Raw genomic sequence first — 14,923 nt, forward strand, 5'->3', positions numbered from 1 at the left:
GCACATTCGCAACCCTGTTTGTGCCTTCGAGATGTAATTTGCCATGAGACTAAATATTTTACTTCAATTATCATTTAAAATCAGTAAGCAGGTAGCTATAGCCCAGAGGGTCTTAAAAGGTCTCTTGCAATTTGTTTTGTTCCATAACTCAGTACATAAACCCTGGTTTTTATGCATTATGTAATAAAATCACATGATGGGAAGAATCAGACTTCTAGTGGTTTAAACATTATATCCCTCCATTCAAGACACACAGCCTAGGGCAAAGCTGTGGCTTAAACTTCCATTCTGCAGCAGTCACATTCAATGAACATAGTGATACCCTTTTGTCTTCACCAAATGTCTTTTACTTAATAGTTCACAGCTTTACCACAATGTAGTTTTATTGCATTCTTAAGAAGAAAAATAATTTAAAGATGTCATAACAGAGCTGGTAGAAATTCAGGTGGAGAAAATACTGTAGTGTTCAAAACACTCAGAACATCTAGAGGTTTCTGCTGGTGATGTGGACCCTTTGTGTAAATACCTCATGAGTTGGGTTAGTATATGGTTCAATGTCAGTTATTTCAAATTGACCATCTTTTATTTATTTTTTTTACTGTATTTTTTATTTATCATTATTATAACTAGTATTACAGGCAGATTGTATTTGCCACCATGTATAGCTTTACATGTATAGCATGTATAGCACCATGTATAGCTTTAGAAGTTTCAACAGGTTTAGTTGGCTTTAGAAGTTCCAACATGTTTGGTGTTCGGTTTTTTTGGCTAACCTTGGATGTCAGAAATCCCAAGCACATCCAAGACTTCCTGGAATTCCAAATAAATTATGATGGGTTCCCTAATTGTCTTATATTTACAAAAATAGCTTCTTTTCAAACTAACAGTTTGAAATTCTGTCACTAGTGTTCTCATTATTGGTGTAAAAATATGAAAAATTACTCTCACGAGGAACTGTCACTGCAGATTTTCATTATCTCTTACATGCATAATCTTTAAAATTTGGTGTCTGCAAAAATTGTTGATGTAATTTTGTGTTCTGGGGAAGCTTTTGGAATATGTGGTGAATATACTTTTAGCAGTTTGAAACCTTGTGTTAGAAAGGAGGGGCAAGCAGGTAGCATATAAAAAGATGTTAAAATATAAGTTTATGTCAAGTTTTCAGTGCTGATTCAGGAAATCGAGTATTTGTGTTATACAGGTGGCATTTGACAATTTTTGGCTTGCTGAGTAGTGTGTTAATTCTCTTCCATAAGAATGAAGACTATACACTTGACTGTTCTTTTTGTCCTGACTAGGAACCTTGCAGTACATGGCTCCAGAAATCATCGATAAAGGACCACGAGGATATGGTGCACCAGCTGATATCTGGTCACTGGGCTGCACCATCATTGAAATGGCTACAGGCAAACCTCCGTTCCATGAACTAGGGGAGCCTCAAGCTGCAATGTTTAAAGTAAATACAACTTCATTGCTTTAGAGCAATAAAAAAAAAAAAAATTAAAATACTAACTTATTTTATAGTATTAATTGGTAGTAACATTTTGTGACATGGGTTCTTTCGCACAAAGCCACAGTCTGACCTGTGTTTTTGGCTCTCGTTGAATGATTCTTCTCTGCTCTAAGCTGTATTGCTCTAGGGGTGATCAGTTATTTTTGTGCTGGAACTAGGTCATGACTCAGAGCAGCAATCTGAAAAATGAGTGAAGACGTATGAAAACTAATATTCTCTACTGTCTTACTTCTGTCATCTCCTGCTCTTGGTTTATGATTTCCTTCTTGTAGCCAGTCTCTCCAATAATGACAAACAAGTTATTTAAGTCCTTTTCTTTTGTAAGCTTCCCTCCCAGAGTATCTGCCTACCTTGTCTTTCAAAGGCCCAGTCTGTGCAACATTCTTCTGTTAGGAAGATATGATGGATGAGGGCAGGGGGGTAGCTTTTCAGGATTTCCAGTGTGTACTAAAGGAGTAGAATACTCTGTATTTTTCAGTCTAAGTCCTTCAGATCAGAGCTTCCTTCTCTTTAAGCTGTTGTCTTTAGTACTTGATTTCTCATACTGTATCTGTTTTCAAATGCACAAATTAACACTTGAGAATTCTTCAGATACTTTTGATAATAAGCGTTTGAAAAAAGTTGCTTGTTCTGACTCTAACAGTAGTGTAAAAGCTGTGATGTGATTATTTGTCAAATATGGAGATTAAAAATTTTTGTTTCTTCCATTGGCTTGTGTAGACCTTTACCAAAGTACTTAAGTTTTCACTTTTGGTTCAGTCCTCATTCTTATAATGGGGAAAATATCCCATCCATAACCCAGCAAACTGTTTTAAATTACCAATGTTGTAATTCTTTTCTGTATGTTGTTGAATGTTACTATGTGAGCATTAGTATAATAATTAATGGAACCATGGTGGCAAAATCAGATCTTTATCAGTAGGTATAGTGATCTGGGCTGCGGTTCAGCATGACATGTAATGCCATACATCATAATAGGCCTGTGAGCTGACCCATGCACTGCAGGTAAAAGGCAAAGAAAGGGGTTATTGTGGGTTATTTCAATGGTAAAATATGTCACCATAGTGCTGTCAATTGGTGACATACCTCAGAAGAAGCTGCCTGGATGAATGTGGTTTGGCTCACTAAAGCTTTCCTGAGGGAGCCATGGAAAGAGACTTTTTTGCACATGGCTGTAAATGTCAGGTACAGTTCTGTTGGCAGATGCCTTTTCATCTTATGTACCTGGCATGTAGCTGAACTGTTCAGTAAATTACACATCTTATTTTTCAGCAGAGTTTATTGAACTGTCAGAAAGTTCTGGTTCAGTTCTGGGGGCTGGTTCTCTGTGCAGGTTCACAAGGTGAGCTCTGGCAGGATCGTGCCTGTCCCTGCCTACTGCTGATAAGCACTTCCAGACTACAGAGATGTGTTCTGAAGTTTCAGAACTGGCATTTTTAAAATACATTTCATGCCTTTTTTTCTTCAAGGATGTGGCAAACTTTTCAGCATTCTTATTGCAGACTGTGTTAATGTGCTACAGTCAGGCATTTGTTTTTGTTTTCTGTTTCTTGGCTCTGCTGGGACCTGTTTGGAACCATAAATTGCAAACCATGTTTTCTTTTTCTGTATAGTAAAAGTAAGCAAGCTGGAAGCTGGGTTTGAAGTCAGGAATAAAGCAGGCTGGCTGGGCAAGCATGTAAAAAGAGTGAAAGTCTGGAAAACCTGGGATATCAAACCTTTGAGGTCCCCACCTCCACACATGCACGCTCTGTTGTGCATAGGGCAGGTGAGGAGGTGGAGGGTCTAAGTGTGGCTGTGCAGTCACTATAGAAATTGCAAACGACCAGAGAGTTGGACAAAGAAGAGAAAAGGGGCTAGAGTGAACCAAGAACTGGAAATAGTTCCTGGCTGGGTGTGTGTTGTGTGGTATTTCATCTGTGAGCATAGAATCTGTACATCTGTGTCTGGTGAAAGGAGCACTAACAAATGGCATTCAATAGAGACAAAGTAAACTCATGTTGCCACAGAATTTCTGGATGCTTGTGACAAAACTTAATCCTCTTGGGCCACAGAGATTAAGATCAGAGGCAAGCTTTCAGATTGCCTGGTCCTGGTTCCTAGATTTTTGTTAAGTGCATAAGGGTACCACCAGGGTGCTACCAGCATCTGACACTGCCCCAGCTGAAGCTGGTTGTGTGAGCCTGTCCCCGGAGTGCACACAGAGGAGTGGGCTGGCCACAAGAGACAGACTGGTCAAAAGCAGTTTTCAGAGCACAGCAAGCTGGTAGATGTCTTCCCTCTCTGCTCCAAAGCCAAAATCCTGCTTGGGCTGACGTTTTTTTAAGTGGTGAAACTGTATCTACCCCATTTATGAAGCACTGCCCAAAATGTGCATGTGGTTTTACAAATCAGATAAAGATGCTTCATCAGACAAGGTAAATGTATAGCAGTGATACCCTGCCAACAGGATGCAACATCTATTTATTTATTTAGTTAGTTTCTTTATTCAATACATCAATTTAATTGTAGAGGTTATCGAGTTGTGTATTTTAAAAATGTTACATGCAGGAAATCCTGAGTCTTGAATGTGCTCAGAGTCATGGCTCAGAAGGCCTTAATGCACTATTAGCATTTTATTTCTGCACTGTCATTCAAACAGAGGCACAACTGCTCAGCATTTTTTGCTTCAGCTTGCATTGAAGCTGAACCACTATTGTGAGTGCCTAATGGTGCCACAGTGCGTTAATGCAGCTGTATAATAAGATTATTTGAAAGCAGCTGGCACTTGTTTAACTGCTGGGCAGCTGTCTCCCTTGTGGCCACTATCTTTGTGTTTGTTCTCCAGAATGTGTTTTGTGTAAAGATGCTGAGACTACAAGCTGTAATCCCACCAGACACGTGCCATACAGTGCACATGGGTTGTACAGCTCTTGCTGCAAAACAGTTGTGCCATATTGACATTAGAAACTAAGAAGGCAGAGAGGGAGCTGGAAAGATCACTAGAGAGCAACCTGTAGAAGAACATTTTTTCATTACTTAAGGAAAGAGTCTTAAAAGAGACTCTTTTTAAGTAGTGACTTTAAAGAGTCATTACTTAAAGAAAGGTTTAACAAGGGTCTTGGTAAACCTTTGGACACCATGTGATTTTCAGTTAAACAACACTGAAAGACTAGGGAAAGACATCTGGGGTGGTGACAAGGTCTGGCAAGGTCATTGAGAGTATTTGTGCAAGGAAATTTGGTGGCAGTGGGAGCGGAACAGGTGCAGCCCCAGGCAGTCAGTGCTAGAGGAGGAAATTATTCCTGTTCCTGGGCATGAATGTGCTGGAGGAGGCAGCAACTGAGAGACACAGTCCTGGGCAGGGGTGATGGGAAGCCTGTGCAATAACTGGAGGGATCTGTGGCTGGTAAGAGAAGCAGTGTTTGAAGCAGTTGGTGTGGATAATACCCAGATCCCGAGATTGTTTGAAAGCATATGGTTAGATACATCCATACCTTGACATTTGTGTAGTATCACATGGATATTCACACCATGTTTGCAATGAAGTAAAACAGGATTAGAACCTTGTTGTCACTTCACTGCTCTATGTGGGTACCTGGATCACTCCTTTTCCACAAGAGCCAGGAAGAGTGTGAGAGATCATATAAGAAAGCTTTGGCCTATGGTCTCTTTGCATTTTAGAAAAAATAATTAGTACTTCTGTTTTACTTGCAGGTTGGGATGTTTAAAATTCATCCTGAAATTCCAGGATCAGTGTCTGCTGAAACAAGGGCCTTTATTTTGCTCTGTTTTGAACCTGATCCTAGTAAACGTGTTACAGCATCTGATTTGCTCAGAGATTCCTTCCTGAAGCAAGTAAACAAGGGCAAGAAAGGCAGAATTGCATTCAAGCCTTCAGGTAAGGAATTATCAGCCAAATCCAAGTCAACATCATCATTAAGTGTTATATAAAAGACTGGAATCATTAAGCATTCCCTTTTACAAAGGACATTGCTTGAGCCAGGAAAGCAGCAGGAACTCAGCTGTTGAAAGTGCCTGTGATTTGTAATTACCCATATTTAAATTTAATAATGCCAAGAAAATATGATGTCTTGCTTATTTTGTGTTTTACTTGCTGAAACCTCTCAAGGCCATTTTTCCTCTCCCCAGAAATAAATGCCTCTTTTGTATTAAATCAAAATTAGAAAAATGACATTTGGTGAAGACTTGCTATAGCAATTCTACATTTTAGATTCACAATTATGTACTCTTCAGAGGTCTGAGTTTTACAGAGTAGATGTTTAGCACCTGAAAATGTGGGTCTGTTAGGTGTTTGGGTCAGCATTTTCAAACTTGATACATAGCATGGAAGTTTGGCACAGAGGTGCTGAAGTAGCTGTCTAGTGGGCTGTTTTGTTTTATCTACATAGCATGTTTCTTCTCACCTCCCCCTCAAATATAGCAGCCACTTTTTCAGTGATAAGATAATGAACCTTAATATAGGCCTGCAAAATAAATCATTAGCATTTGGAGGAACTGGCCATTTAAAAACGGGCAGAGCCATTGATCTTGCTGCTTCTTTCCCCTGTCTGCACATACACACACACTCCCAATGCAAATTGAATTACTTCCCTTTCTGCACTTTTTCTCTCTCAACAAGGAACTTCTGAAAGAATGAATTCTAAGGAGAAAAACATAGCAAGGAATTTATAACACCTAGCTGAATTGGGTTCAGCAAGGAAATGGGCCTCATCTGTTGTCCTGAGGGATGCTAAGAACTCCAGTCCCCGCAGTTACCCTGAGGTCACGGGAGAGGTCCCACTGCTCAGCCAGGGCGGTGGCACTCAGGAGCTGTTGCCAGGCTGTGCCTTGCTGCCCCACTGCAATCATTTTCTCTTGTGGTCTTTCAGCTCTTGCTTGAGGATATCTTCCTGGAAAAATTGTGTGGCATTAGAAAGGGTGGACCTTGTCTTGTTTGCTGCCCTGGGAGCAACAGGCTCTTCGTCAAATATCAGGGAAGACGCAGTTGTCTTTTGCACACCCTCCCCCTCCTTCTGCCTTCCTCCTTTCTTCTCTTCTCTCGCTCATTGATGAGGTTATGCAGCTCCTTCAGATGGTGAGGATCTCATGCTACAGGGTTTAGCACTGAGCTGCAGCAGGAAGTGAGCTCAGTGCTGGCCATGGACATGAGCAAAGTGGGCAAATGCTATAAAAACTGTTTGTTGGGTGAGGAGAAGGAAAGGCAATGTGACTGCAGAAGAGTATGTGTGCTTTGCCGTGCTGGAGCTGGGGAGAGCTGTGCTGGCTGCTGCAGCCATCTCCAAAGGGGGTTTGGTGGCCTAAGGCAGGTCCTGGCCCAGCAGTTACCACAGTCTCAGCTACAGCAGTTCACTGTCTTCTCCCTCTGCTGTTTCCCTCACTGTCAGTTTCCTCAACTTTTTACCCATCTTTCCATCTTGTCTGTCCCTGTCCCCTTTTTTCTTTGCAATAATAAAGGTGGCCCAGAGCACGTCTCAGTCCTTACTCTTGGGACAGCAACCCTCAGTTTTCTGTACTACTGAGAAGCCTTGAAACAGGTCTTACAAGGTGGCCTATATTGTTTTATTTGTGTGACTGTTTAACCTCAGCCATATGAACATCAGTCGTGTGCCAGGGAATCTTGTCAGAGCTTCCTGAACAACTTTTACCTTTCAGCTCTCTTCCTCCCCCACTTCTACACAATTTGTAGTGACAAGTATCAAAAACTTCTGTGATACTTTAGCTCCATGGATGTGTGCAGCCTGAGTTGAAAGAACTTCCTTAACTTTCCTACCACACAACCGCAAACTGGCAATCAGGATTACAGCAAGCTCTCATTATCTAGGTTTTTTTATTTCTTCTTATTTTCAAGATGAATTGGAAAGGGACAAGAGATTTCCTTCTGGCTAGTGCTGAGAGAGAGTCCTTACTGAGGGCAGGGGGACATGTGAGTGAGGAATTACATGCCCATTAGCACAAGCAGAGATGAGGAGGGCAGGTAGTAGAGTATTCTCTGGTTAGAGAGATGACTGTGGTGGAGTAACCAATGAACCTATTGGTTCGATTCAGGCTCTTTAAACAGCTGTATATCCAGTTGTACCACTTTGTGGGACAGCACCAAGGGGGACTGTGTGTGTATATATGTGTGTGTGTGTGTGTGTGAGAGAGAGACAGAGGGTAACAAAATGGCATTTCATGTGTCCTGTCTTCGTGTTCGCAGCTTTTATTGCCTGTGCATATAATGATTTTGAGTTGTGTTGCTGCTTTTTGTCAGCAAGATTACCTCTCCCTCAGCCATTTTGCAAAATGAGGTCTTGATATCACTGAAGATGATCACAACCGTTTCAAGCATGTTGCCCTTTTTGGCCTAATTCTGTTTCACATTTTACTATGTCTGTTTGTAGATTATAATCGTAACACATCCCTCCCACTGCCAATCCATGGAGAACAGGCTGGCAGTAGCAGCAGTGAGCATGGCTCTGTTTCACCAGACTCTGATGTACAGCATGACGTGTTTTTTGAAAGGACAAAAAGATCCATTTCAGAGATTCAGACAAAGCATCCCATTTCCCATTTACTAAGGTAAAGCATTTGCTTGTTGCTTGACATCCTTGAGGGATTTTGTGGATTTAATTCACATTATATTTTATCTGAGGGCATTTTTTTCACATAATGGCTAGAGATAAGTAGGCGTGTTAAACAGGAAGTGAGTCGCATAGGTAGGTTACCAGTTAATGTAAATGTTGTCTATATTTAATAATGATCAACGATTCTTCTCCTTTAAGGTTTCCACATACTTATATACTTTATTCCCTCCAATGAATAAATGTCAGTCTTCTTATTTACCAAGTGGATATGGATTCAGGAGTCAAGTGAAGAGTTGACCCTTCCATGTACTCATGAAAAAAATGTGGGAAAGGGGAATCAGAAATACAGTTCTGCCGCTCACAAAGTACAAAGCAATACCTTCAAATTATTATGTTACAATATGGGTCCAGAAAAAAATGAATAGTTTCAGCTTTATCCAAAACTGACCGGTGCTGACTGACATTAATGCCAGCTTCTTAGCAGAGTGAAATCAGCCATGTGCTTTTGGCTTCAGTGGGTTTTGAACCAGCACAGGATCTGAGCCACCTTCTCTCTCAGAATTAGCATTTAACAGTCTGATCAATCTACTGCTGTAGTTTTAATTCCCTTTTTAACCTCGGAAGTATCCCTACTCGCTTCTGACAGTACTGCTGCATTGCTAATGCTGAGGTCTCTCTTGTGCATGTGGCCCGGTGGTGACACAGTGTTCCTGATGAGGGCTCGGCCTCGGAGGACAGGAGTGCCTCTCCTTCAGTGGACGATAAGGATTCCGGACTGTTCCTGCTGCGGAAGGACAGTGAACGCCGAGCAATCCTATATAAAATCCTTAAGGAAGAACAGGATAAAGTTGCTTCCAATTTGCAGGAATGTATTGCACAGGTAATTTCACTTCAGCTCTCCTTTTTCCATGTAAAAGGAAAATAACAGGTAGTAGTACTAATAGATGAGGGTACTTGGATTGTTTCTTCTGTGAATATCTTTAATCTCTGAGACCTGTAACTGTGTAAGCCATTTGCTGTTGTCTGAAGGGATAGCAAACACCAGCTTTTGGCTGCTGCTTTTGGCTGGTTTTATCTGAGGGAAAGGTTGGGGCATTTGATATGGGGTTGTTGGGACTGAGGTTGGTGGGTTGGGTAGTTTTGATATTGTGTTTTCTTTTGGCTTTTAAGGACATGGAACTAGAACACCATGTAGTAATAGGTATGTTTTGCTTAAAAAAGCTAAAGTAGATTTTCTGTAGAAGGAAAGGTTGAGTGGGAATGTTTCACAACTGTAAAGAGAAGCAAGAAAAATCATATGTTTGCTTAAGGCATAGCCAAGCATTGGCACACACCTTTAACAGAGCTGCTGGCTTGGCCTTTTCTAATGTCTGTGTCTAATGTGCCTCTGACATCATTTATTCTTCCCAAAGCTGTGTTTTTTCACATGGACTGCACTCACATAAAGGGGAGCCTGCTTAAACTACTAAATAGCTTATAGCCTTACAGAGGACTAAAATTTGTATGTGAGATCTTAGTCAGAAATAACCAGGACTCAAAATTTTTTCCACAATAAACAATTATTTAGTAAGAGCAAGTCCTACGTCAGTCTTCAGCTGTTTTGTAGCACTGTAATCCTCTCTTTTCCATAATTTATGTAATACTTCTTCCTTTACCTTTTAATTATACAGATTGTTGTTCTTACAGACACTTGGATGGTTATGGGACACTGTGGGGGTTATGGACTGCAAATCATAGAATGAACACTTGTGAATCACTTTGCCATTTTAGACCTTTTTCTAACTTGGGATAAATGCATATATAAACATACTTTTTTGCCTAAGGAAATGAAATGTCTGCATAATTAGATGTAAGTCAGATTAATCTTTTCAAAAGGATAGCATCTAAAAAAATTGGGTCTCTTAGTGACTCACTGTGCTGTTTTTATGGAGGAGAGCTGCCCTCTGCAGTACATTGCAGAAATGTGTAGATACAATCTGCAACCTCTTCCCTTTGTGACAGCCACAGTAGCAGTAGACGTAATTTCTTTTTCAGAAAACAGAAATTACTATTCAAAAAATTTCTCGTTAGGAAAAGGTAAAAACTAGAGACTTTGCAGAAACGAAATTTCTGTGGTTTCTGTGCATCAGTGAGAAATATACATAAGCAAACCTTTGTAACCCTAAAAATATTAATGCTAGTAATTAGATGTTTACTTGATATACATTCATTATCTTTTCTCCAGAGCTCTGAAGAACTGCAACTTTCAGTGGCGCACATCAAGCAGATTATTGGGATTTTAAGGGACTTCATACACTCTCCTGAGCAGAGAGTGATGGCTTCTACCATATCCAAGTTGAAAATGGATTTGGACTTCGACAGCACTTCCATCAATCAGATTCATCTGGTACTGTTTGGATTCCAGGATGCGGTGAGTTCCTTTCCTAGTGCAGGGGGAGAGGAATTCTTCATAGAGTCACAGAATGGTTTGGATTGGAAGAGACCTTAAAGATGACCTATTTCCAACCCCCCTGCCATGGGCAGGGACAACTTCCACTACATCAGGTTGTTCCTGGACAGAGCTTACCCCAGGGGTTGGTTCGCAGCTTCCGCACTGTTCCTCACTCCTCTTCCTCCTTGCACTCTAGAAGGGTTTGAATGTCACAGTCTAGTTTGAAATGTTTGAAGGCTGTAGCCTAAAACTGTCAAATTTGTTGTTTAGATTTTGAAAGGTGGGAGAGTTTCAGTGCTGTATGCAGTTGTTACCTTATAAAGCTTACTGTGACTATTGAAAAACAAGATTCTCTCTCCTAAGGTGTGAGCAAATGTTGTTTGCTGCTACATTGACAGGTGAACAAAGTATTAAGAAATCACTTAATAAGACCCCACTGGATGTTTGCAATGGATAACATAATCCGCCGTGCAGTCCAAGCAGCAGTCACTATTCTTATTCCAGGTAAATCAAAGCAGCTGAAAGCAATCCTTTTTTCAAAAAAAGGTTTTTTACATATCAAAGAGTTATAGCAAATGGAACGGTTTAGATGTTTAATCTGCCAGCATGCCATTAACTGCATCCCATGCGCCACTCATCAAAGGCACGGGGTCAGAGTGTTGCAGAGAAAGAAGTGTTGATCTGGAGGATTAATGCTGTACTTTCAGTACAAAAGCACATAATGAGGAGAGAACCGCAGTGGTTCTGCACCCCCAGTGTGGGTGAAAAATCCGTGCACCCACATGACCAAAAAGGCAAATTAAATTCAGTCCAAGCTGGAGATTTTCTAGTAAGAAAGAAGGTGACTTTCTACCACATGTTAATGACATCCAGGGTGGGTAACACTGCACAGATTTGGTTATATGTTCTGAAAAATTGTACTGAGGTGTGGAACAGATGTGTAGAAGGGAGTGCATTTATAGGAGGAGGAGGAGGATTCTGGCCCACGGATGGACCATAGGAAAAATCGCCAGCAGGAGGATACATTACTAAGAACTGTCTAGGAATAAGTTAAGTTGGAAATTTGCAAGTAGTTTTGTAACTCCCTGAAGTGCTGAGCACCCCTTCCTGTATAAGAATGTTCTGACAGCACTCTAGTGAAGTGAACCCTTGTAATCCTAAGTTGCCATGGCTTTAAAGCCAAATTGGCCAAATCTTTTAAGGCTTTGTTTGTACCAGAAAAAGGGCAGCAGCTATTCTTTGGTGAGAAGGGTGGCCACCTGCAGCAAGTTTTGAGGACTGGGGTTAAAATGCTACCTGGAGGAGAGGAAAGCCTTGTAAAGTCTTTGGTCCAAGGCATTAGGGGAAAACAACTTTTTTTTTTCCCCCCCCCCCACAATTTAGAAAAAAGTAAGCTTTCAGGAGTTTCTCATTAGTATATTTTATTAACTGTCTTATTATTCAAATCATGATATTTGTCCCCTCTATGACTGTGATCTAGAGCTACCTACCTCTACTGGTGCACTGCAGCACCATTCATTTCAGACAGAGCTGATGCCAGAGAATCTGTGGTCCAGCTCACGTAAGACTATTGCAATAGTGAGCAGGGAGGCAGCAAAGCACATTGTGCAAACAGCCACTGCCTCAGCTGAAGCTCCCCACCCACAGTAATAAAGAACAAACTGCAATACTTCTGGAAAAAACCTGTCAAAAAAATCTTATCCTTACCTTCTTTCCTTTTACCAGAGCTTCGCGCTCACTTCGAGCCAGCATCAGAAACGGAAGGTGGGGACAAGGATGGTGAGGAAGTGGAGGACAGTTTCCAGCCCTCTGAACAAAACGGGGCTGAGGATCCCGCCATCACATCGGGAGTCAGCACCCTTAGCTCTGTGGTGTCACATGAGGCTCAGCAGCAGCTCAGCCAGGAGCTGGGCAGACTTAAACAGGAGACGTTAAGGTAACTCTCCTATAAAGACTGTGCAGGCATTTTCAGCCAGTCTTTGAAAAGCTCTCAGACTTTGCTTTCTACATTGACGTGCTTTCTTAACATAAGTACTGCTCACCTATTGCCTCCTGATAAAGGAGACCTTCCAGGAACACGAATGGATTTGGAATATGCTGGCAGTACCAGTATGACAGCTCAACACCCTGCAGTACAATTTTTATTTCTGTGTAATTAATTTTTTAATTGCAGAATGTTACATTGGATTTCTACCGTAAAGTAATTAGGTTTGTGCAACTGTGCCAGTTTCCTTTCTACTTCCTTGGATGCCACCTGACTTGGTGTCAGTGCCTTAAGGCTGTTCCTGCAAGCAAAGGCCAGAGCAGCTCTGTCTTGGCTCACGGGACAGGCTGCCCACTAATGAGCACAAGCATAGCTCAGCAGAGCCCCTGCCCTGTTTCTCACGGGTTACAGCTGTAGGCTGCTGCTGGTGTGTTAACAGCTGAAGGTCCCATTCTTCCTTGTGGATGTGATGTGAATGTGTGATCAGAAAGTCCCTGGCAAAACATCAGTGTTACACTGTTCAGTAGTAAATTACAGTATAAAGGCAGCAACTCTTCCCAAGGAGGCTGCAAAACAGCAGGAACAGAATTTACAAGCTATTTATTAAATTCTGCAGGTGAAAGCCTGAATGCCACCCCTAAGTGAGTCTCGGACAACTGAAATGAAATCTGTAAGCCATAAAAGATGTTACTTACAACAGTATCTCTCAAGTGTCTCTGTCCTGTGGTAGTCATTAAAAATGATAAGTACTTTTTTCAGCTAGACTTATTCTCAGTGTGGCGGTGTTTGCTCTCTCTCATATGCTGCCAGGCTTTTGGAACACCTTGTTCAGAAGGAGAAAGAGTATCAAACCCTCTTACGACAATCTTTGGAGCAGAAGACTCAGGAATTACACTTGCTTCAATTAAAACTTAAACCCAAAGGTATGAGGAGATACTGCATATTTTGACAGTTGCACACAAATATATGGGATCACGTTTGTCAAAAGGATGAAAAACTATATCATTCAAGCTTCAGTAAACTGAGAACTGCCACTTTTGCCCTGGTTTTGAGGTATATTAACCTTTATGTTTGTTTTCTGTTAAAGACTCTCAATGGTCTGCAGCGACTTTTAGAGAAAATGCAGACCCTGAGCTCATGAAGTGGCTGAAACAACAAGGAGCAGACTTGGATGCCATTAAGAGGGTAAAAAGAAACCCCACCTTTTAGAAAAGGTCACTGTAGTCATAATTAGCAGATTGGTTTCAAAGAAGAAGTAATAATTTATGAATAAATTTGCCTTTTAGTTTGCTGAAGAAGATTATACACTAAGTGCTGTTCTTAATGATATCACCAAAGATGATTTGCAGTATCTTCAACTGCGGTAAGAAAGTACTTGTTAGTTCATTGTTCAGAGCTTAATTTATATATTTTGTAAAAAAAACTTCAATGTGAAGTTCAGTTATTCAGATATGCCAGTGATAGTTCAGAGGCAGCTTCTCTCAATTTCATCTGGATTTTCTGTTAAAGTTTTTCACATCTTAACTGAAACAATTCAGGGTGCTTCAAACCTTCTGCCATTTATCAAGGTTGGGAGCTACTTCTGCACCCTTCAGAACAATGTAGTCATATGGAAAATAAAGAACTTATTTTTCTTACCCATTGATTTGAGACCTTTTATCATGTTCTGTTAACCCCTGGCTGACCTGGAAGTTTTAGCTGTAACCATTAAAAAAGTGTAGTGTTTGCTGTGTACTGCAGACTGATGTACTGTGTACTGATAGACCATAAATGGTCTATCCTTGGGATTTCTAGCTTTACTTCTTGCTCACTTTAAAGCAAGGGAGATGACGGAGTTTTCCCTAACTATTCTCCATTTTCCTTCACATAGGGGTGGTCTTCGCTGCAGAATCTGGAATGCAATATTAAACCACCGACAAGCCTCTGGAAAGACCTCAGTGCAGAAGGCTAATGCTTTGGAAGAACAGGAAATGGGAATAAGCAAATGAGATACATTCCCAACACTTAAATTATTAGATGTATATATTTATATGTACAGTGGCCTTGCAGGTTTTGCACAGTTGTGTAGCTTGTTTGACCATCAGTGTAATACGCAGTGAATAGTAACAGCTTTTAAGTCTGTGTCAATGCACTTAAATTATTTATGGCAGAGTAATGCACACAATGCCTATCAATGTAATACAAAGCATTAGCTGAGCAAAAACCCAACCTTTTCTGCAGACCTGAATTGGCTTCAGCATTGTGAAAACTGTGAACTTAAAGTGTGTTACAGTTCTGCCAGCTGATGGTTTGAGCAGGGAGGGGATATGCTAGAGCATGTCACTCTTTGCAGGTGAATTTATATAGCTTTTTGTATTAAAGCTGAACTACTGAAAAAAGCCTGGTGTCATGTTTTCAATTAGTGACTTTTCTGCAGCAAAAACAGAGCA

General features: G+C 40.9%; 1 protein-coding gene across 1 annotated transcript in view; it reads left to right on the top strand.

The window, feature by feature from the left end:
* The window catches only part of MAP3K15 (mitogen-activated protein kinase kinase kinase 15), an 82,897-nt gene extending 68,025 nt beyond the window's left edge, over positions 1-14,872 (top strand). The window contains exons 19-29 of the mRNA XM_032678440.1: positions 1,299-1,456; positions 5,210-5,393; positions 7,897-8,074; positions 8,785-8,959; positions 10,304-10,489; positions 10,909-11,014; positions 12,236-12,446; positions 13,305-13,417; positions 13,582-13,679; positions 13,781-13,857; positions 14,365-14,872. Coding sequence (XP_032534331.1) covers positions 1,299-1,456; positions 5,210-5,393; positions 7,897-8,074; positions 8,785-8,959; positions 10,304-10,489; positions 10,909-11,014; positions 12,236-12,446; positions 13,305-13,417; positions 13,582-13,679; positions 13,781-13,857; positions 14,365-14,482 — 1,604 coding nt within the window. The 3' untranslated portion in view covers positions 14,483-14,872. The remainder of the gene's footprint in view (positions 1-1,298; positions 1,457-5,209; positions 5,394-7,896; positions 8,075-8,784; positions 8,960-10,303; positions 10,490-10,908; positions 11,015-12,235; positions 12,447-13,304; positions 13,418-13,581; positions 13,680-13,780; positions 13,858-14,364) is intronic.
* The last annotated feature ends 51 nt before the right edge of the window (positions 14,873-14,923 follow it).

Source organism: Chiroxiphia lanceolata, chromosome 2, assembly GCF_009829145.1.
Source record: "Chiroxiphia lanceolata isolate bChiLan1 chromosome 2, bChiLan1.pri, whole genome shotgun sequence".
Classification (NCBI taxonomy): Eukaryota; Metazoa; Chordata; class Aves; order Passeriformes; family Pipridae; genus Chiroxiphia; species Chiroxiphia lanceolata.